The sequence below is a fragment of the Typopeltis vanoorti genome, chromosome 14 (genome assembly GCF_054136105.1).
Source record: "Typopeltis vanoorti isolate ZY-2024b chromosome 14, IOZ_Tvanoo_1.0, whole genome shotgun sequence".
Classification (NCBI taxonomy): domain Eukaryota; kingdom Metazoa; phylum Arthropoda; class Arachnida; order Uropygi; family Thelyphonidae; genus Typopeltis; species Typopeltis vanoorti.
This window is the reverse complement of record NC_143562.1, coordinates 97613903-97639297: the sequence shown is the minus strand read 5'-3', so window position 1 is coordinate 97639297 and position 25395 is coordinate 97613903. Positions and strand designations below refer to the sequence as shown.

At 36.8% G+C, this 25395-nt stretch overlaps 1 protein-coding gene across 4 annotated transcripts in view; it reads left to right on the top strand.

The window, feature by feature from the left end:
• The window catches only part of LOC150099794 (DNA polymerase kappa-like), a 201522-nt gene that overhangs the window by 92869 nt on the left and 83258 nt on the right, over positions 1–25395 (top strand). For all 4 annotated transcript variants that reach the window (XM_090403394.1, XM_090403392.1, XM_090403393.1 and 1 more), the window contains exon 6: positions 6696–6820. In XM_090403394.1, the coding sequence (XP_090259520.1) occupies positions 6696–6820 (125 nt within the window). The remainder of the gene's footprint in view (positions 1–6695; positions 6821–25395) is intronic.

Genomic DNA, 25395 nt, shown 5'->3' with positions numbered 1-25395 from the left:
CAATGAACTCTCTTCACTGTGTGTGTGTGGTCAGTAGGCTTCAGTTCTTGAGTCAGTTGAACTTTGTAAGCATAAAGATGCAAATCTTTTGTGAGAATACGCTGTAGAGAGCTTCTCGAAATGCCTAATTCAAGACCACGGTGCCGAATTGATGTTCCTGGACTCTCAGCAACACTCTCACAAACTGCTTCGATGTTTTCTGTTGAACGACTTGTTGAAGGATGGCCAGAGTGTATAAGATCACTAATTGATCCAGTTTCCTTCAATTTTTTAATTAATCTTTTCACAGTTGATGAAGTTAAATCACTATTCCGACCATATTTTGTACGAAAATTGTGAACTGTAGCTGTCAAACCTTCATTATTTTTAAAATATTGCTCAACAATGAAAATGCGTTGTTCTTTCTTGTAGCGCTCCATTTTTAATAACCCTGAACTGTCAGCTGTCATGCTGTCTTTTTTTTCTCGTTGGCAACACTTTACTGCACAAATGGCGCTAAATTTAAATCTTGCGTGAATTTTGGGACACTCTGTATAAACATGACAAAGGTTAGCCCTCAGTCTCCCAATAATCAGACAAGTTTACAAAGTCAAAACAATAGGAAAATTTTTACAGTGGAACTGTCATCAGTTTTGCCAGAATATCGATATCAAGATTTTGCTGCAGAAACATAAGACTTTCTGTTTCTGTCTGCTGGAAACATTTAAAACCTAGTGAGAGCCCTACCTTAAGGAATCTCACTGTTGTATGGAAGGACAGACCTGGAGATGGTCCTGCTCATGGTGGAGTAGCTATCCTAGTTGGCAGTCATACTCCTTTGATCATGTCCAGCTTAATATTACTCTGGAAGCAGCAGCAACTCACCTCTTCATGGGATTTCTTATTACAGTATGTTCAATTTATTTATCACTGGGGACTTGATTTAAATGAAAATGAACTTGATAACCATATCTTGCAATTGCATGAGAACATATATACAGAAGCAATCATTTTCCTATTATTTGCACAATGTCTTTGCAGGAACCATGTTTTCCTACAGATACCCATATGGAAAATGGAACAGGTTGATTGGAATATTTTTCCCATCTTGTAAAATTTAATGCTAATATTTTATTATGCTGATAACAGGGAAGTAGTAAAGTATGTAACAGATTGCCCAGGCAGCAGCAGTCTCAGCTTCAAAAACATCATCTCGATTGTGGAACCCAGAGTGCCAGGCAGCCAAAAAAAGGTTCAAGACAGAGCATGGGGTATATTTCATAGATACCCCACTACATGAAATTTGAATTGCTTTTAAATGTGCTAGGTTCAAAACACTTTATGAGCCATCCCATTTAAAAACAATTTTGGATCTAATTTACATCATCAGTTTATCAAAAACCAGTGCAAAAATTGTATGGGATAAAATCTGGAAAATAAAAGGTAGATACAGAACATACTATTTTTCTGCCTTAGACCATAATGGATGTGTTGTTATTGCTGATCCCAAAACTACTGCAGATACTTTGGAAGAAAATTTTGCCAGAATCTCAGCAACAGCTTCATATCATCCTGCATTTCTAGTAATGAAAAAGCAACGGCAGATAAATTTTTCTACCAATGGGCATGAGCCATACAATCTTCCATTTGTTAAGGGGGAACTAAAAAGAACTCTTTTATTGTTCACCCTGTCACAGTATGTCCTGATGACATCCATTATGAGATGATAAAACATCTTCCATCATCTTCTATAGATCTCCTTCCCTTAATATACCGAATACTTCAGAGGAAGAGTTTTTGGATTCTTGGCACAAATCAGTTGTCACTGCTATCCTAAAACCAGGAAAGGATCCAACACAAGCAAACAATTATCGACCTATTGCTCTGACCAGCTTCTTTTTAAGATATTAGAGAAAATGGTTAATGCCAGATTTCTCTGGTATTTAGAAAGAAACGATCTTTTCTCCAATACACAATGTGGCTTTCATAGACATCGTTCAACTTATTTGGAACATTTGGTTAGTTTAGAAACTTGTATGAGACAAGAGTTCGAACCTGCCTGGGAGAGAGAGAAAGTTTTCCAGTGACAGTTGGCTTGCATTAAGGGTCGACATTAAGTCCATTCCTGTTTAATTTTGTGATGGAGGTGGTGAGGTGAGAGAAGATGCTCCTTGGACTATGTTGTATGTAGATGACATCGTGCTGTGTGCAGAATTAAGAGAAGAAGTGGCAGCTAAACTGAAAGTTGGAGGAAAGTACTGGAAGAGAGAGATATGAGACTGAGCAGAAGTAAGACAGAGTATATGTGTTGCAAAGTAGATGGCAGCCAGGAGACAGATCTGAAGCTGGAAGGAAATGTCATCAGGAAGGTCAGTGACTTTAGATACTTAGGTTCAGCAATGAAAGAGGATGGTGAGGCTGAGAAGGAAGTGGGAAGCAGGATGGAGGAACTGGAGAGAGATGGCTGGAGTGCTATACAATAAGAGAGTGCCAATCAATCTAAAAGGCAAAATCTACAAGACGGTAGTGAGACCAGCTATGATGTATGCTATGGAAACTGTGGCCCTGAGGAAAAATAACATCAACATGATTGGAGGTAGCTGAGATGAGAATGCTTAGGTGGATGTGCAGTATGACCAGAAAGGATCGTCTGAGAAATAACTATGTAAGGGGAACGGTGAAAGTTATGAACTTAGGAGCAAAGATACAGGAGGCAAGGTTGAGATGGTTTGGTCATGGGATGAAGAGGGAGGAAGAGTGTGGGAAGAAAGGTCATGCAGATGAATGTGCAGGGAAGGAGGAGGAGGAAGCATGGGCAGCCAAAGAAGAGATGGAGGGAGATGGTGGAGGAGGACTTGAGGATGAAGAACTTGGATGTGGCTACAGTCCAAGACAGGAGGTTGTGGAGGAGACTCACTACAAACAGCGACCCTACTTAAGTGGGAAAAGCTTCAGAAGAAGAAGAAACTTGTATAAGAGATGCATTTGTGAAACATGAACATCTGGTTTTAATGATCTTTGACATGTAAAAAAGCTTATGACACAGCCTGGAGATATAGCATATTAAAAGACCTCTGTAACCTTGGTCTCAGAGGTGACTTCACAATTTACTGTTCGTCTCGTAACATGAGGATAAATGAAAGAACAACTTCAGCAAGCAATTGATCATGTCTCTCCCTGGGCTCTTAGTAATGGGTTCAGGATTTCACTCGAGGCTTGAATTAAGAACGAGACAAACTATTATTGCAGTAACAAAAGAAGCCAAGTTCATGGGATTCATCTTTGACAGAAAGCTTATGTCTTTGCACACATTTGTCAACTAAGAGAAAAGTGCTAGAGAGCATTGAATCTCCTTTGCACTACCCTCTACTGAATGGAGTACGAATCACTCTTCATTGCTTTATCTTTATTGCGCAGCTTCTGTGTTCACACCTGGGTTGTAGATCTCAAGTCTGTTGTTCTGTGAGACAGAATAGCCTGCGATGGTTGGATTTTCATAATCGGGATATACAGGTAGCTACTGATGCCTTTCACACATTGCTCACTCAGTCTTTATGTTGAAGCAAATGAATCAGCTCTATTCATTTAGACAGAAACAGTTGTCTCTTAATTATGGCCTAAAAATAGTCTCATCCAGAATATCCTACATGTACTGTTCTCTTTTTTCTATGTTCAGGAGGCTCAGTATCACACATCCTTTTGTTATTTATTAAAGAATTATGGAAGTTTTTGGCATAAATGTTGATAACATTCCTCCATGGCAAGTTTGCCCTCTAGCAACCTCTCCTTTTTCAACTGCAGAAGTTTCATACTTCATTGGCTTTTCACCCGTAATTGTTTAAGGCACACAGAGTAGCCCACTTCGATTTTTGCCCATCTATACTGATGGTTCAAGATCTGAGACCTCCATTGGCTGTGCTGCCATGTTTCCTGACATTACTATCTCTAACCAGATCCAACTTGATTTATATATTATATTATATATTAATTATACCAGAGAGTTGCATGCTATTCAGCTTGAACTTGTTCATTTAAAAGAAAAGTGCTACCAAAAGTAATTTATACAGACTCATATGCTGATTATCTCCTCTCCTGTTCCATTATGCTGGATTTCCCAGCCACATTGAAATTAATGGAAATAAGACTGTAGATGCAGCTGCTAGATCTGTTCATACTTTTTCAACATACTGTTTGACAGTACCATATACAGACAGTTTGAGATCAAAGCTATTTTTTCAATGGCAGTCATCATGGCAAGAAGCATTGACAAACAAATTGCATGAAATTAAGAATTGGCAGTCTAGTCAACATAAGAGAGGAAGTTATTCTTGCTAGGCTCTGCATAGGCCACATCATGTTACACATTCTTATTTACTGAGGGTTGATGGCACACCTATGTACAAAAAATGTTTCACGTGTCTCACCATTTGTCATATTCTGGTGAAGTGACAGTTCTTCATGTGAGAGAGAAATGAAATGTTTACTTTATCTGGTCGTGCCATATAAACTGAAGTGGATGCTATCAGACTTGGACAAATTGTATGAATTTTTTTTTTTTTTAACTTTTTACAAAGAATTAATTTATACAAATATTTGATTATAAATTCTATTTATATGTAGATACTACATTGCTTAACTTAATTTTTTTGTACATACATATTATTTATCAGTTTATTTCTTTATGACTATTTATTAATACATTTTGTACTGATTGTAACCTTTGATATGGTGCAGTATGACCTTTGCTGTCCTTGTGCCAATAACCTTCCCTGACTGCTTGCTTTCATAGTTGAATTTCATTTCTTGCTTTCATTATCCCTTGCACATCATATAAATTATCTTCCTTCAAAAAAAAAAAAAAAAAAAAGGGTTTCAGAAGCTTAAAAGCTTCTGAATGTAAGCTTAAAAGGGCAACTGCATATCTCCTTTTTGAATTTTGACCAGTCCTGATAGAAAACCCATTGATTTGGAGACAGGTAGATATCTTCTTTATTCCTCCAGCTGTTGATTAAGTTGATATTTGTTATTAAAGCTCATCAATGAGATCTAGACTAAGGAATGCATGTGAAGTGTCTTCACGACTATTTTACTTGTATGTAGAGGCCGACGACTTCACATCAATTTCCTTAGTACCTTAGGGAAGGGTTACTACCTAGACTGTGAAATGAAGTAAAGGGATATTCATTATAGGTTAGTTAGTGTAGGGATGTAGGAAAGACTGATTAGGAGACAGAAAACGGATGAATAGTATGAGAGAGAAAGACCTCAGTTCTTTTAAATCATCATGTAGCCAAAGGCTATCCGTTTTCCTTTTTCACCAATCTCAAGCAGCTGAACAACCAAAAGGCCAATTGAAATGCTTGGTACAAGTAAGTGGTTTACTTTATATAAGTTAACTACCTTGAGTTGGCTTTCGCTGCTTGGGATTGCTTTCCAGTAGTTGATAAGATCACAGTAACTAAGAGGATGGAACCATTAAAAAAAGGTCTTTCAAAGTAGACAGAATTTTATCTCTCCCAGGTGAATGTTTCATAATGTGAGTTGTCTACACCAGGCTCCAAAATACAACTTAAATCTACTAGTGCAGAAAAAATTTACTCACACAAGGTATCATTCTACTTTATATAAGTATTGTTATAGGTGATGTTTTATAAAACTAAGTGTTATGATGAAGAACGAAGTAATACATTCTTTAATTCTCATTATACAAGGTACATCCAGAAAGTTAAGTCCAGTCAAGAATTTTAAAATAAACTGGAAAAAAGAGAAGAAAAAAGTTTTATTATATGCTAAAATACCTACATATATACTTTATTTTTCCACATAATTGCCATTGATTTCCAGGCATTCTTGGTATCATGGCACCAGCTTCTTCATACCTGCATCAAAAAAAGTCTTCATGAAGAACAGCATGGCTCATGTGGTTGAACTCACCAGTGAGTTCAGCCACTGAGTCATGCTGTTCTTCAGTTTCTCATCTTCTTCAAAGTGCTGAGATGGGAACCACTGCTTTATACAGGAACAAGAGATGGTCACTGGATGCGAAGTTGGAGCTGTAGGACTGGTGGTCAAAACATTCCCACCCAGTACAAGGATATTAACATTATTTTTATTAGCTTTTTCCAAGACATTTTCAAAATTCTGAGATTTTTCCTTTTCTACTATTGCCTTAAGTCTGTAACAGTGACTTTTAGCTTTCTGTGCATTTCAGTTTCTTTTTACAGTAATTTGAGTGACTTCTCCATCTCTTGCTTTTTGATACTGCAAATGGAACCAAAAACACAAATTTTGCTGTTCAATTTTACATTAGGGTATTTGTTTGCATCATTTCACTTGAAATTGCTTTCCATTCAGTAACTTCCTCTTCTAATTTGATATTAGTTACTTCCCATCTTGATGTTTAGTATTAGTATTTATTCCTGTATTCGTGTTTAGTATTTGCATTCATTCCAATATTCATGTTTTGCATTAAATATTGTATTTGAATGAGTAAAGCATCCTTTTTGTTACTTTCACTAACATGAGATACTTTACTATTCATAAAGTATCTCACTTGTTGTAGGCATCTTTGTTCTTATAAACAAAAATAATTTTGTTAAATACTCAAAAATATAGCTGCAGGAATAAACTAAGTATACATTTATTGATTATGATATTTAAAATAATTATCTGATGTGAGACAGTAAATAATATAATATTGTCTAATAAATTTTTAGGTATTGCTTCCAACATGATGTTAGCCAAGGTTTGCTCTGATGAGAATAAACCAAATGGTCAGTTTCAGATACATAATGATGTTAAAGATATAAAGAAGTTTGTTATGAATTTGCTTGTAAGAAAAGTGAGTATATAAGGCTGTTGTCTTACTTATTCATTTAACCACAAAAGATCAGAGTATGACAGTGACATCTGATTTATCAAAAATTCTGTGCAAGCAAAAAACACTTTGAACAATTCATAAAGAGAGAAGGGGAGGGGAGACTTGAATCTTTTAAGATATTTAAACTATTTTGAAGTATTATTCTAGTAAGGACCTGCTCCTTGATAAATTTTATGCATCCATGACATACCTAACTTTTTCTTAATTTTTCGATATTTTTGACAAGGTTTGACAAATTACTGGCTACTGTTGTCATAGGCTAGAAAACAAAAAAGTACTCAAAAACAATAAGCTGATATTTTTAATTACAGTTGACCCCTGAAGAATGCAGGTTTGAACTGCATGGTTCCACTTATGTGTGTTTTTTTAAAATAAATATATTGGAGATTTTTTTGAAGATTTCAAAATTTAAAAAATCATAGACATATTTCTAGGCTATGCAATCTGCATGGCCTAGAAATATCGAAAAATTAAGAAAAAGTTAGGTATGTCATGGATGCATAAAATATATGTAGTTACTAGTCTTTTTATCATTTACCACCATAAAGTATACACAAATCTATTATAAAAAGTTAAAATTGATCAAAACTTACACACACAAATACTTACAGACAGTACATGGCCATTTAAAGTCGAGAGAAATGTAAACAAATGTAAAGATGCAGTATTAAATCAAGTGCATAAAATTAACTGTTACTACTTAGATACATTAATTAGTATAAAATAAAAATTTTATGATGATTCATTTATGAGTTTATAGGCTAGGCTACCATAAAGCAATCATATGCTGCTTCTTTGTTATTAATGCATGAATCATTATACCTGTAAATAAATATGAATTTCTTTTTTACATTATCTTTTCATTTTTGATGTCTAGCCTAAGTAATACGTATAACATCTACAGTGTTTTGTATCATATAAGACAATATTGATGTAGATACTGACAGACAATTCATCTTGTAAAGAGATGACATAAACATACAATATCGATAAATACAGTCAAGTACTGTCTTGATAACATTTTCTTTTCTGTAGCTGACTTTATTGTAACAATATGGTATATATATATATACAGGGTGTTCGGGATAAATTTGACATATTTATAATTAATTATATTTTTCCGTAAGTTACATGTATTAACACACACTTCTCTTCATTTAAAAGTTTGGACCCTTCTTCATTCATATACAAGATGTCAGAAAGGATGGATAGCTGGAACCCACCTGAATCATGGAAGAGAATAACTTGTATCATGATGATTCGTGCCCGCCATCAAAATAAGGATATTACGACTGCTGCCCAATGCTCCCTGAATACAGTAAAAACAATCAGGCATGAACTAGAGACTTGCAATGGTGACTACGAGGATGTAGCAAGAAGAAAGATCCCTAGCAGACGATCTGATTGCGTTCGTACAGCAGAATTCCTCGCAAATCTGCAGGAACAGGTGTTGAAGAACCCTGGCATTGGAATTCGGGCTTTGTTCGTGGAGTTGCTAACTGTAGTCAAGCCCTGGATAACAAGGGTAGCCAATGGTAGGCCGTATGTATGGCAGCAGGATTCGGCCCCTTGCCACACCTCTGGGAAAAGTCAAAAATGGTTGTCTGAAAATTTCTACGACTTCACCAGTCCAAATGTTTGGCCTCCAAACTCCCCAGACCTTAACCCCATGGATTATTTTGTATGGGGCGCAGTTGAAAAAGACACCAATTGCACTTCCAGTAATACAAAAGCCCAGTTAATGGATAAAATTAAAACAGTTTTTGCGGCCCTTCCCAGGGAGACTGTAGCATCAGCTTGTTCGAGGTTCCGAAGCAGAATTGAAGCTGTGATCGATGCTAATGGTGGTTATTTTGAGTAAATCTTGTTGATAGTATTGTAATTAACTCTGCCTGTAATGTTTTTTTGTCAATTCATTAAATTTAATAGATACAAAGAAGATTTTCTTTTTCCTTACGAAACTGTCAAATTTATCCCGAACACCCTGTATATATACACACACACACACACACATACATACATACTATACAAACTATTTGTTAATCGACTATTTATGTTATCGGTAAGGCTTCTTTCTGGTCAACAGTAGGTTATTAGTAATTAGTTTTAGTTGAGGTAAAAGTTATATGCAAATTTTTGAACAATGTGGAGAGTCAGTGCTTCTAACCCCCTCCTCCCCCCCCCATGTTGCTCAAGGGTCAACTGTATTTATTTTTTAAAAAGTATTATTGTTATTATTTTGTGACACCTCTAAGGAGTCCAAAGACTCATCGAGGGGAGGGCATCTACTCTACAGCTCTCTGTCTCCATCATCTACACCAATGCCATCTATTGCCCACCACTAGTATTTTTGCCTAAATTGCATGTGTCCTGAAGGCCGATTTGTCTATATGTGGGTTGAAAAACCCAAGTTTCTGGGAGAAAAATCTTGCTACTGCCATATGAGATCAGCTAACTCACCTTCAATTGAAAAAATACCCATATAGAAATTCCTCCCATCACAACGCGAATCAAACGTAGGCCTTTTCCAATCGAAGGGTGCAATGTACCATCATTCTTTCAATTGCGCTACGGAGGTTCTTATTTATATGAATAGTTTGTTTTGAGCTGCTTTTTAAGTTAAGGCCAAATCATCGGGAAAACTGGCATGGGCTTCGTTATGTGATATTAAGGCAGTTGATGTGGAAGCAACAGACACTATATACAAGTAGACTAATCATGAAATACTTTACACTTATGCTTGTGGATTAAAAGAAGAATCTAATTTCTTGTCTAGTATAATATACATCGTAACCAAGCAGATTAATGTTTTACATGCTAATACACAATTTTAAGGGGTAACTTGTTCTTCCCTAACTTTTCATGTATTGAAAAATTTCTTCTGCATCAATCCTATAAAAAAACCCTTTAGTAATATGATTTATCATATTGCCTGTTTTCTGACTACCAGTTTTATTATTACCCTAAGACCCCATGGAGTCAGAGATTCATCTAGGAGATCATTTTGATATATACACACACAGCTCATCATACTGTGCCTTACACACTCAAATTCTCTGCAGACACCACACTCAGACAAGGCATTCTACTCATTCACAACTATGCATGCAAAAAACCTGCTTCACACCTTCTTTATATAGCTTCCAGGAGTGACATCTGGTTCTCCCCTGAGTTTAGATACATATCTCCCACCATTTTCTGTAAAATCTCTTCAACATTGATCCTATAACAACCCCTTACTTGTAGGGCTCTATAACATCATTCCTCTTCTTCCTATCCCTTCATCGTATGTCACGCTTTCGCATAGGCCTACACATTTTACCGCATAAGCATCCGTAACTGATAATCCTGCAGAATAGGTTGGTTGCTCCTTATTCCCAGTAGTATCCCATATTTGTTCACAGGGCCAGTGTGCCTGCTTTGCGGGAGGAAAAAACCCTGCTGTCCACGCTCATGACTGGCTAACTTGGCTGGCTATGGCTGAAGAAGATCCTTAAGCTCCTCATGTCACCGACGGGAATCGAACCTAGGACACTCCTTCCCCCAGGCATATATATGGTTGCAAAGCACGTAACCACTAGGCTAACGCGCGGACATGTCTGCATGTTAGGACATGTCAACCTTTCCTCATATTTGACATTCCAGATCTCATAAACTGCCTTAGCCAGTCACCTCTTGACCCTTTCCAACATCTCTTTGTCCTTTTGCTGTCCCAGGTGACCAAATTTGTGCACAGTAGTCAGTGCGCAATCTAATCAGAGCCTTATGCAATGGAATAAAAATCTCCATACTTCTACAGGTCAGTGTCTATGTATTGAAAAATCTGCATCATTCCCAGAATTTGTTGTGTTGTCCTCACAATTTTGGCAATGTGTCATCTACATTTTAGATCCTTATCTACTATCATCCCAAGATCTCTTATTTCCTCCACCTCCAACAATATATCCTCACCAAGCGTAAATTCTACATTCCATGTTTCCCAAAATTTAAAACCTTACACTTTGCAACATTGAACTGGCATCCCCACTCCCTTACCCATTCACTCAATCTATTCAAGTTTTCTTGTAAGGCCACAACATCTGCTCTACTTTATTCATCCCAGATTTGCATCATCTGCAGACAACTGAATTTTCCCATCCAAACGTTCGGCAATATCATTAGCATACAGGTTAAACAGTAATAGCCCTAAAACAGACCCTGAGGCACACCACTAGTAACTTTCCTTTTCCAGGATATTGCTCCCCCATACACAACTTGCTATACTTATCAGATAGCCAGTCTCCAATCCAATGCACTAATCTAATATCCAACCCCATCCACTGTAGTTTGACTATCAACATGTCATCTATCAGTAATCTATCAAAAGCCTTTGCAAAATATAAGTATACTACTGTGTATCCCTCTCCTCTGTTCAATGAGGCCATCACCTTATTGGAATAAGTAAGTAGATTACTAAAACATCTCCTTTTAGCAAATCCACACTGTCCATCAAACATAATACCATTGTTGTCAACCCAATTCTGGATCCTGTTTCTCACCAGCCTCTCCAACACTTTAATCACTACATCTGACACACAGATAGGCCTATAATTTGATGCTTGAGTTCTATCACCTTCTTTATAAAGCAGCACAATCTTGCCCTTCTCCTTTTGTATCTCAACTAAATCCTCTGCAGCAGCTGTTCTTATACTATTTTCTCCAATCAATGTCCAATCAATTATTACCACTTATCTTAAGCTGCCTCCATAATGCCTTTTTCCTCGCATGCTTAATCTCTTCATTCATCCATTTCACACCTACCTTATTTAACCTTCTGACTCCTTGGAATATATTTAGATATTGCTTCTACCAGATAGTTGTTGAATATCACCGAAGCTGCATTGATCTCCTTTCCAGCTAACTCCTCATTCCATGCCACACCTGCAAGCTGTCTCCTGAGCCCTCCTAATCACCATCCTTGTAGTTCTATATATACCCTTTCCTCACAGAGGTTCTCACACTGCTGTTAATCACTTCGTGGTTACTCTCACCAACTGAAGGGTGTTTTGACATCTCATTTATAATTACATCCTCTGATAAGATGATCAAATCCAAGACCTCCAATCCTCATGTGCCTTCTGTTACATACTGCCTGAGGTAGTTGTATCTCAGAAACTCATTTTCTTATCTTCCAGTTGCTCTCTCATTATCTCAGTCTATATTGCCATAATTAAAATTGCCCATAACGATCACCCTTTTTTTATTTACTTGGCTAATTTGATTTTACATTTCTTGGTCACTATCATCCACATTACCAAGTCTATAACAACATCCAACTAAGTATTTCATTCTATTCTCACAATACTGCCTCAAAACCCTCTTGCATCTCTACCGTGTATGGACATAACTTCTTCTCTATCATCAAAAGTACTCCTCCATTCCCTCCCCCTTTCCTTTTTACCTTTTCTATCTTCACAAAATACATTATACCCTTCCATCTCTATTCCTCTCAGGATGTCATCCTCATCCAACCGTGTCACATTACTTATTCCAACAATTTTTGAGTGAACGAACTCAATCAATGCAACCATTTCATTTCCCTTGTTTCTGATACTTTTACTATTTGTATACAAACATAACAGCTCCTTCCTGGATCTATAATAAGTTTCACTTATATCGCTTATTAGACGTAATTTCTCCATACTTTTTTCGAGACATTTCTTTTTCTATTTACGCATCCCTGAACCATCTTCAAATCCAATTGTTTTCTCTACATTCCAGGTCATCCCCTTTCCTTTTTTACCTACACATGCATTCACATCCTCTTGGAGCATCAACTTTTCTCACACTGTGTTCCCCTTCCCACCCCGAGCCTTCCTGTTTCTCTGTTTGTCTTGCATACTCGTTCTCTCATTCTCTCTACTCATGCTACTCATTTCTTCATTCATAACTACTTCAGTCATACTCTCCTGCTCTTTCACATTGCTTCTTATTGATCAGATTCATTCTCTGCTCTCATTATCTTTCAGCAGCAGTTTCTCCAGGTGACTCACACTAAACCATTCAGATGCAGTCTATCACTCTTATACAGCTTAATTTGTCCTTCAAACTCACTCCACATATTAACAAACTGCGCTTCTTTCTCCTTGCACATCTCCGCTAACTTATCATTCACAATCTCTGCTCTCTCCTCATTTCATCACTGTCATATATGGGAAACACACTGACTACCTTTCGTATCACACTATTATCTTTTATCTGTCTCCACAACCTCCTGATATCCAGTTTGATGTGTTCTTTGTTCCCAGTGAAGTCATTTGTCCCTATTACCACTACTAACTTTTTTGCCGCTTACTTCTCAAATCTTACTACTCAGTCACTCTATTCATTCTTCCTCCAGGAAAACAAATCTTGTGCATCCTCTCATCTACCACACCTCTAATAATTGAATCCTCATGCAATGCCACTCACTGGTCTTTCATACTGAAAGTCAATATCTGCACTTTTCTCAATACCATGATAATCATCAAATTCCTGATATATACCATCATTGGAGGCAGGGGGAGGGGGGTACAGGATATTATTATAGTACTGCATGAAAAGTTTAGATCAGTACTAACTTCCTATTGATAAGTTTTCTCCAAATTAATCTTACCGTGTCAGGACTCCGATATCATCATCTTATATTTTGGTATCCTCTAAGGCTTCTTAGTATTAAGTCCATAGATACTTGGTTTTCTTCTCGGTCTTTTCTTGCCATCCTGTCAACATTTCCTCTTCCCATTCTGTTTAACCGACCATATTACCTGAGATTAACACCTGCTCCCACATTCCTGAATGCTAACATTGCAAGTTTTTTCTTGCCTCATTTTTGATATGATACTGCATTGATGCCATCTATTCATTCACTTAATCTTTCTCAGAACCCTTATATCTGTGATTTCTGATCAGTTGTCTTTTGTATTATTTCTAACCCTGCTCTCAGATTCATATATTAAAATCAGTTTGAGCACTGTCTTGTATACAGCTAGTTTAAACATTTTGACTAATTTCTGGTATAAATAAATATTATTGTCTGATATAGATATCTGCAAGATCATGAGTGTATGATCTTGCAGATATCTGGCTGACAACTTATTTTGGGGTTGGAAGTGCTTTGAGACTCAATCTGAACATTTTTAACACTTCCCATTTCTCTATTTGATGGTTCTACATCACTTGTGATGTGAAATTTCTCTGCACGATATTTCTTAACATCATAATCTAACCTTTTGTTTCTTCTGGTACACTTTTTTCTGTCCATTAAGGACATTTCACCTCTGGAGAAGTCACAAGAGAATTGGTACCTCTCTAAAAAATTAGTTCCCAGAATAATCTGCATGCTTGAACTAAGTGATGCGGGAAGAACTAATAACTTGCCAAGTGCACAACCCAAACTCAGGCAGATATATTTTTGCACGGACCTTCTTATATGCATGACAAATTGAATTTGAGAGTGTCGATAGTCTGACTGGTTTCCTCAGCTCAGTAATGCCCTTCCAGATTCTTGATTTGATACACTGGAAGTAATCTTCATTGATAATAGAGGCATTACAACCAGTGTCTATTAACATGTCACAAGGGGATCCTTGTATATTCCCTTGGATTATCATCCTCGACTCTCTCAGTTTGGTAGGGGCTTTATCTTTTTTCTTATTTTTACAAGGTACATGCCCGAATTTTTACTCTTGGTTGCTATTTCAGGAGGGGTCTCCTGTTAGAAAAGCAATTTCGGGCAAGATGCCCAACCTTATCACATCTAAAACATTTAGGAGGTTCCCTATGGTTTCCTTGAACATAACTTCTCTGTGATTGAGGTTGAGAGACATTGGATCTTTGTTCTTTCACGGTTTCTAACTTCAGCATCATCTCATCAAGACTGTTCAACATAGGCTGCTGTCATTCAACCTCTTGCCTGATCATTTTGTCAAATCTCTGGTTGAGGGATAGGTGACTCTGAGGTTCTGACAGTGATAGCTGCCAGCCAATGTAGCACAGCATCAAGATGGTCCATCACTGGTTGCTGCAATCGTTCCACTTCTCGCTTGATCATAGAATGCACCTCCTCCATATTAATTAGTCCCTTTTCTTTTGTGGAGCTGTTTTTGCAATCAGTCACCTGATTAAAATTTACGGATTTCTCTCCTTCATTACTCCGTTGATTCTCAGTTGTTCCCTTTTCCCTTTTATTCTCCTTTTCTGATTTAGTATTACCTGCAGGATTACCAGTTTCCTCAATTACGTTAATGTGGCTCAATGTAGATGCAGGACAGATGTCTCCAAGCATCTGTTCTTTCTCTTTAGCTGCATTGTAGCAATCCTCCAAGTTTGTTATTCTTTTCTTATATGCTGCCTCTCTCAATTCTGATTTCAATCCCTGCCTGAACTGATGGAACACTGCCCGATCTAGGTGAGGTCTATCTTCACTAGAAATACTCAGACTGTTGGCTAGGGTTAGCAGACGATTATAAAATTCTGTCACGCTTTCCCTATCCTTCTGAGCGCTCCTTTGCGGCTTCCATAGGTTAGGTCCTATACTTCTCAATCTGGAAAATTGGGAGATTAACACTTCCTTGAATTTCGAGTAGTCCAAGGTTTTTTTTAAAATCGGGGAGGTATACAGGAAGTTCTCCGTTTTGCCTATAAACTTACTTCTAAGTAAAATGAGCGATTGAAAATCAGTCCAATTTGCTATTTTTCTTAGTTCTTCGACATAGGAAAAAATGCCAATACGTCATCGGACTCCTCCCCAGAAAATTACGGGAAGACTTGTTGTGGATTTATCGTCCTAAAGAATTCGCCATCGTCCATTCCCGAACTAGATGGTTCAGCCATAATGTTATATCAGTCACAATTTCCTTTCTCTTTTCCTCACAAAATTTATATTTCAAAACTCTTAGTATCAAACTTACTATCAATCTTAACATACAACCTGCTCACTTTGATTCACTTAAGCGATTACTTTAAAACTGTGAACTAAATCCTGCCAGCTGCGCCATTGTAATATTTTCTTATTCTTGTTATAATTTTCTACTTGTTTATTATTAACTGTGTATTCGCATGCAGTCGCACTACAATTCTAGGCTGCCAATTAATTCAATAATGGTGTGCAAAGTAAGGAAGACAAAGGGATTGCCTTTGGGTAGCACCAATACTTTGTTTCGTACCTGGTGCTAATCCCTTTTTGGATTTAGGGAAAATTTATATTATGCTGTGCCACCCTAAATCCTAGACAAGAGAATAACTCAAACATCAGAGAATTAACACTCAGAGTAGTGCACTATTATATAACTCCTAGACAGTTTCGTTAAGTACTTAAATCTTACAACAACTAAATTTCAATTGCAGTCGTAGCCACCTTTATGTTTTACTTCCTACCTTGGTTTTGACCTTTATGAGCGGTGCAATAGGAACAAAATCAGGCAAGTTGTTAGAATAATACAAAAGAAAGACATTTAATTATCAAGTCAAATATTTTACAGGTAACAACAATTACTGGCATAGAATAACAACTATCCCTGAGAATAAGTTCAATTAATTAAATGATGTAAACTCTCTCTTAACATTTTACAACATGAATCTAGATTAGAACTTCAATTAATTGCTAAATATTCATTCAGCAATCAACATTCCTAAAATTTATTGAATTAACAGACTGAGTACACCTTATGAGTTTTGACATATTCCTACACAATCCTTTTTTTAGAACAAAAGGTTCCCCTTTCTCACTTTGCATAAGCTCTAGAGTCCTTTCATTAAACAAAACATGAATAACTGAAAGTTCTTTGCACGAACAATGATTATCCCTCTTAGCACAATTACATCATCATCATCAAATTCCTGCCATGTACCTTCAAGGAGTGTACAGGATATGATGGTACTACATGAAAAATTTACATCATTAATAACTTCCTATCTACAATTTTCCTCCATATCACTTTGTTACTTGCCAAGACTCCAACATTATCAGATCTTATATTTCTATCATCTAAGGTACTTTGTACGGTATCAATCCACCTATATCTTGGTCTTCCTCTAGGTCGTTTTCTTGCCAACATGGCAGAGAACACTTGTTTTGCTAATCTTTCCTCGCCCATTCTGTTTAAGTGACCATACCACCTGAGATTAGCTCTGCTAACGCATTCCTTGCTGCTGACAATGTAAAGTTCTTTCCTAATATCCTCATTTTTAATATGATATTGCCATTGATACCATCTGTTCACACCTCTAATCTTTCTCAGGACTCTCATTTCTGCAGTCAATACTCTTTGGTCAAGTGTTTTACTTTGAACCCCCAGCTCTCAGATCCATAAGTTAAAACTGATTTGAACACTGTCTTGTATACAGCTAATTTAGTGTTCCAACTAATTTCTCTCTTATTCCATATGAATTTATTCAATTGACTTCCTACCATACCAGCTTTGTTGATTTTCCTGTCTATTTCCATATTTAATTTACCATCTTCACTAAAAATCATGCCTAAGTACCTGAAATGTTTTACTTGTTCCACAGGTTCTCCGTTCACAACGCAGTTGACATTTTCAACGATTCTGCCTATTTTCATTGTCATTGTCTTTTTATTGCTGACCTTCATACCATATCTATTACAACAGTTATTCAGTTTAGTCAAAGAATCTTGCAGACATGTAGTGGATTTATTTAGAAGTATAACATCGTCCGCATACAGCAAAGAGCTGACATTAACATATCCAATTTTGATATCATGTTTAATACCACTTTCCTTCATAATGTAATCCATATAGATAATGAATAACAGAGTGGATAATGTACATCCTTGTCTCACACCAGATTTAATATTAAACCATCTTCCTGTACTTCCTTCAATTCTAACTGCTGGCTTACAACTCAAATAAAGACCAAGTATTGCATGATATAATGCTCCCTTGACACCGCATAACTATAGCATATTGAATAGCTTCTCTCTTGGCACCTTGTCATATGCCTTTTCCAGATCGACAAAACTTAAATATAGATCTTTGTTATATTCCCATGCTCTCTCAACTATTTGTCGTAAAGAGAAGATCTGATCCTGACAGCCTCTATTTGGCCTGAATCCAGCTTGTGCTTCACCAAACTTTTCTTCCACAATTCTTCTCAACCATTTCTCAAGTATACTTGCATAAATCTTGCCAGGAACACTGAGTAGGGAAATACATCTGTAATTCTCACATTCACTTTTATTTCCCTTTTTATATATGGGCACGATTAGAGCTCTACTCCAATCATCGGGAATTCGTCCCTCTGTCCAGGCTTTCTGAACTATGCAGTGCAGCCACTGTAAGACTTTTATACCACCATACTTCAGCATTTCTGGTCGGATATCATCTACTCCTGCTGCCTTTCCACATTTAAAGCCTTTGATGGCTTTTTCTACTTCAAGTATGGATATGTATTCCTGACTGCATGCATCGTCAATGTTTTTTACCACTGTGCTATAATCACTGCTTGTTTCATTTAGCAAGTTTTCGAAGTAATTACTCCATACTTCAAGGATATCTTTTTCTCCCTTTTTCATGTCACCTTCATCATCTCTTACTCCTTTTACAGTACTCTTTCCTCCATTTCTAAGCTTCTTCAACAACCTCCAGAATATCTTACCACCTTCTTGATATTTATTTTCTATGTTCTTGCCAAAGTCCTGCCATGACTTTTGTTTAACTAGTTTTATACAGCGTTTTGCTTTTTTACATTTGTCTCTGTATTCTCTAAGAGCAAAAGCTGACGTATTTGACAGGAACTTTTGATATGCTTTCTTCTTTTCCTTCACTGCCTCTTTAACTTCCTGTGTCTACCATGGAGTTCTGATTTTTCTATCCTTGCAGACTACCTAACCACATGCATCTCTGGCTGAATCAATCAGGTTTGTCTTCAAGGCTTGCCTCTGAATCTCCAAGGTTTGGTTCCTGTTCTCAAACTCGTTCATTTTTTCTTCAATAATCTTTGTGTATTTTAGTCTACAGTTCCCATCTGAGAGCTGCTCAACTTTTATTAACTTTAAAACTTTCTTACATGTTATTCTTTTCAATATGAAATTCAATTTCATCCTGCTTGAGACTAAATAGTGATCACTTCCAATTTCAAATCCTCTGTACACTCAGGTGTCCTGCACCAGGGAGAAAACATCACTATCAACAATAACATAGTCAATGAGCCTTTTCATATTCCTTGCTTCTTCTCTCCATGTGAATTTGTGCACATTTTTATGTTGGAACATGGTGTTAGTAATAACCAGTCCATGTCCTGAGCAGAAATCCAACAGGTATTTGCCATTATTATTAGCTTTGCTCTTTTCTCCAAATTTTCCCAAAATATTTTTGTATGCCTGACAATCATTTCCTACTCTGTTATTTAGATCCCCAATAAAGACCAACTTTTCCTTTTTCATTGTATCAGTTGCTTTTTCTAAAACATCAAAAAATTCCTCCACTTCTATCTTAGTAGAACCTTCTATGGGACCATAGGCACAAATAAGTCTCATTGTTCAATTCCCCATTCTGATATTAGCCCACATCATTCTACTGCCTGCCATTCAAGAAGATTAGCCTCATATTTTGCGTTGAATACTATGGCTACTCCTTCTTTTCCTTGATTGTCATTTCCTGAATATAACATTTTGTATTTATTGCTCAGAAAGATCTCACCAGTTTTTGTCTTTTTTGTTTCAGTCAACCCTATTATGTCGATCTGGTACTTATCTAATTCCTCAGCTAGCTCCATTTCTTTGCCATTCAGGCTTCTTATGTTGATAGTACCAATCTTTAATTCTGGTGATGTTGAGTTGGGGTGTGTTTTTAGTTTTATTCAAGTAACTGACTTTTGCTGTTTGTCCTGGCGAAAACAACGGGGGCTTTATTTAACCAGGCAACGCTCCAGCTGGCATGAAAATTTGTCATGTTGTACCATCATTTTCTATATTGGTTTAAGCCAATAAGGATACAATTTGGTCGGCTAAATCCCAAATTGCCAGCCCCTCCTTGTTCGTTCAGTATCCAGGTAGATACCCAACAGGGTGCACCACAAGAAGGTGAGGATTGGACGTTAGATCAGAAGCCCTGGTCGGTTCTCCTCATTTCTTTGAAGGCTATGTGGAGATCTCTTCTCAGTTATATAGCTTTGATCCTTAAGCATCCCCGCACAATTACATAACAGAACAAAAGTTTACATTACTAGGGACCGTAGAAATACTTGGCCTTCTCCACACTTGTCTCGGGAGTGCTTCCGTCTCATTGACCATGCGCCTACTTGATTTCATCTTAAAGAATCAACTGGTGGGCTCCGGCATGACTCGCCTCCTTTGAAGTAAATAACTCTGCCTTGCCGCTATCGGGTGAAGTGTCTTGGCATGCCTTGTCGATCTGCACTGTCTTCTGCAGGATCTGTACTTTGCTGAATTACTGCTTGACCGGTGAGCTGCCTATAGACATCTCTGCATGCTCATTTGACCTTTGTGGGATCTTCCGAACTTGATGACCAGTCGAATGAAGAGGAAAAAAGCCACGAGCTGGTGCCGCCAAACCTTATATATCCGAGGCGTGATGTTTACCGTCTTGTGTCACGTTCTTTCTCCTTTGCACCCAGTACCGCTGTCTCCCCTAGCGGGATTCGCGGGAAACTTCCGTGCCCAATTCCTCTCTGGTGCACGCAATTGCCTCAGGCTTTTACTTTTTAATTTGATTATCTTATTCGCTTTATGACACAAATATTTACACTAGATTTATATTTATTTAAATATAAATATTTAATCTAGAAACCTAATCACCAAAAATTTCTAGTCCTAACCATGGGTGATCTAGTTCTCTCCCTTCCTACCAGGTACTGATAGGAAGTGATTACCATTGTGTCTTCGGTGTCAATCCTATAAAACAGCTTCAGTAACATATATGCTTCTATCATGTCTCCTCTTTTTCATTCAGCTAGTTTTTGAAGCCCACGGACCTTCAATCTATTCTCATAGGGAGCATTTCATAGAACTAACACAATCTTCATCACTCAACCTTTGGTTGAGTGATGAAGATTGTGAAACAAATTGCATGAAATTAAGAATTGGCAGTCTAGTCAACATAAGAGAGGAAGTTATTCTTGCTAGAATAACTCCACCACTTCTTCCCCACTGAATCGCTCATATCATGGCAACAGACATGCAACTTATTTTCTCACTCTTCTTTTTCATATGCACTAGCAACTCTTTCATGTCTTCTCGAATTTACACTTAACACTTGTCACCTGCTAAAACATTTGTACCAGCCATTTTCACCTTCACTCTCTGCATCCCTACAGCATCACTAACATTCTTAATCTTAGCAATAAGAAAACATGATTTTGTCACACTCTCCTCAAGCATTCCTCTTATCACTATACAAAATCTGATCCTTACTGTTACACTTTTACTTTTTCACACTCATTGCACCATTTTCTTTCATTTCTGTATCATACCATTTGCCAGGCATTTTTCCAACCATTCAATTTCATTTTCTTCTGTGGAGAATTCCATATAGGTGCACTATCTTTTCCAATATAATTTGGGTATTCTCTTCAATTTTCCACTGCTTCATTTGTAATCATACTGTTTCTAACACCAACCTCACCACTTACATTTTCATGCATTTCATCTTTCAACTCACTGCTGTTAAATTCTGAATGAAAGAAATTTTAATCGAAAGTAGAACCTTTTATAGATCTTCTGAGCACAAACTATAAGCATACATAAGTCTCATTCTTCATTTCCTCATTTTAGTGTTGGGTCACATCACTCTGCTTGATATTGCTTGCCATTCAAGTCGATTATATGTTTAATGTTGAATACAGTAGCTACTCCTTCCTTTTTCTATTCATTATTGTGCTCAGATTTGGTCACCTGGTTTTCAGAAGGACGAAGAGATGTTGGATAGGGTCCAGAGGCGACTGACTAAGGTAGTTTCTGACCTCTGGAATGTCGAATATGAGGAAAGATTGAGAAGATGTAGTTTTCCAGAGTCTAGTGGATAGGAGGAAGAGACCTACAAGTTAGTAAGGGGTTGTTATAGGATCAATGTTGGAGAGGTTCTACAGAAAACAGTGGGAGATCAGCGGAGAACAAGAGGTCATCCCTGGAAACTATAAAGCGGGTGTGAGCAGGGGAGTGAGAAGCAGGTTTTTTGCGTGCAGAGTTGTGAATGATTGAAATGCCTTGCTTGAGAGTGTGGTGTCTGGAATTTGAGTGTTTGAAGCACAGTACGATGAGCTGTGTGTATGATAAAAGGACCTCCTAGATGAGTCTTTGAATCCATGGGGTCTTGGGTAATAATAATAATTATTATTATTTTCAAAATATAACATTTTTTAGTTCTTATTTAGAAGAATGCCACATGTTTTTGTCTTCTTTGTTTCAGTAAAACAGTTCAGACAATATGGTACTTCTGCAGTTCTGCCAGTCCCACTTCTTTCTATTTGCTTCGTACATTGAAGGTGACAATCTTAAATTCTTCATGGCGATATGGAATTTTTTTCAGTATATGATGTGCTCCAGCTAATATGAAATTCTGTTTTACCATCATTTGTTTTGGTTTAAACTAGTCCATCCTTTTCATTCATTATTTAAGTCAATATTTACTAATAGGATGTGCTACAAGAAGGTGAGGATTAGATATTAGGTCAGAAGACTTTGTCAGTTCTCCAGATTCCTTAAAAGTCTATATGGAGGTCTCTTTCCAGTTATCATTCTTTTAATCTCCTTATGCAATCCATTTCTGTACATGAACTATATATCTATGTACCACACAAACACAATAATCACTCAACTATCTGAGCTTCAAATAATTAAACATTCAGTACTTGAAGAAGGTGAAAGAGAACTACAAAAAAACATTGAGACTGTTAAATGAGGAAAGGAAAAGATTTGTACTTGTTATGAACTTGGAAAAAACAAAGAGGATGATATTTGGTGAGAAGAACATGAAACAAAAGATACAAGTGGATGTAACTGATATAGAAAATGTAGAACAATTCACATATTTGGGAAGAAGTAAGATGACAAGATTTGGACTGTAAAAAAAGAAATAAAGACCAGGCTTGGAAAGGGAAGAACAAATCTGAAGGCAGATAACATCTGGAAAACATCTTTTCATAACATCTAGAAAAGTAAAGTGATCAGCCTGCAAACAAAACTAAGAGTACTGGAAACATGCATCTTTAGTGGTGTACTGTATGGATCTGAAATGTGGGTAATAAGGAATCAAGAAAAATAATTTTGGCATTTGAAAGCACTTGTTACAGTTAGATTCTAAGAATAGGATGGGTACAGAAAGTCCCAAATGAAGAGCTCTATCGGAAGATACAACCAAATGAGAATCTAATGCAGAAGATTATAAAATGGAAGCTACAATTATTTGGACACATCTGCAGAATGAGTGAGGACCGGAAGATAAAGACATTCATGTTTGGAATTATGGATGTGTGAGCAGAAGAGGTAGACGACATAAAGGACTGGTGTGGAATGGATATACAGAAACTGCGACACTGTGCACCGGATAAAGAAAGGTGAAGGAGGCATCGGACACCAACGGGCAGTGAGCCCATGATTCGTGATGATGATGACTTGAATTGGTTATATTGTTCTCTGATACCACCTCCAACAGTACCACTTAACAATATATTCACTTAAAGATATTCAAACCCACGTTTTGTGGGTTTGAATATCTTTAGGCAGTAGATAAATTTCATCACTCAGTCTGAGACCACCGTCCTGCTTATTGGTAGCCTGAAATGGCTTGTAAAAGCTTCTGTGTTCAGTCTCTAGAACCGTGGTTTTCAGATTATCCAAAGTACTAAAGTACTATAACAATGTTTCATGAGGGGTATTCACATAAAAAAAGTATTGATTTCTATCTGCCTTTAGTTTATTCACATGAACTGATTCCCCCATATCTGTATGGTAGCAAAGTTTACATTTTAATATATATTGATCTCTTTCAAATATTCAAATCTGAAATTCTTAGTTTACTGGTCCTTGAATAACCTGTCAAATGAATCTTTGAACCACCAGTACTATCTAACAGTATTTGATTAATGAGTCAACCAGATAGTAAATGAATTTCTCAATACAGTAATGATAGAAATCATCATATTATTTGTGAGTGTGTACACAGACACATATATAGTAGTTTTTGAATAAATACCAAACGAAACGGAAACTGCACAAACGAGTGATTTCATTATGAGTTCAAAGAAACCTATAAGAAAGCTTTGGGCACATCCCTGATCCAACCATCAATATATTTCAGTGCTCACTGATCTTTATTAGAAGAATACAAGGAGATGATAACTAAAGCTGATTATAGTATAGGATCTTTCAGATATAAAGTAGACACTATTATATACTAGTAATTATTTGAAAAATCATAACTGTACACAATAAAGTGTGTACACACTTTATTACATAATTTCTCAGACACACACACACGTCTGTGTGTGTCTGAGAAATTATGTAAAATAAGCTTGTGTGTGTGTGTAAGTGTATATACACTGTTTTTTTCCATAAATTTAGGAACAAAGAGAAGAATTTACGATAATTCAAAAACTGTATGATGAATTTTTATGAAATTCAATGAAAAATGGTATGATATGGGAAGTGAAAAAAAAAAATCCTAACCCATCCCCTGGGAACTACATTAAAAAGAAACACTCACAAAACTGTAAATAAATACTTTAATTCAATAACAAATAGGTACATGAAGACAGTGGTCAAAAACAAGAAGTTCAAATGAGATTGTCAAAGTGCCTCAGTAATGAATGTGGTCATCCCTCAGAGCTGTTGGTTTTTTTTTAAAACATATGATATATTTGTACAGTGGATGATTTAGGATTTTTTTTCCTTTTTTTTTTTTTTTTTTAATTTTTCTTCATTTTTCACCTGGTCCAGAAATCTTGCTCTAGAGAAAAAAAATTTGAACTTTTTCACCCCCCCCTTCATTCCTCCGTTAAGCAGGATGGTAGTCTTACACCAGACAATGAATGTCATCTACCATCAAATGTAATAATAGCAACCATTACTCCTTCAACTTTCCCAGTCTGTCCCTCAAGATTTTGGGGAAGCAGGATTGAGAACAGCAACATATCTACCTAGGGTATCCCAGACATGCTCAATTGTATTAAGTTCAGGAGACCTGGCTGGCCAGTCCATATTTACAATAGTCTCATCTTGAGGTTATTGATCCACAAGCTTCATTCAGTGAAGACAGGCATTGTCATCTCTTGGGATAAATGTATCCCTATTTGCACTTCATCTCTATAAGTTGCAGAATTCATTTTTCTGCTAGGGCACATATGAAGGTCTGCGAGTCCACTGAATGAGATGCCTCCCCAAACCATCACACTACCTCCACTATAAATGTTCCTTTTACATATATGTGTCCTTGGTTTTCTCTCCAGATCATAGCACACTTGATATTATTTTTTTTTAAAGCAAATCGAGACTATCTGTAAGTAGATGGCCTGGTTGGTTGAATGGTTAGCTTACTTGC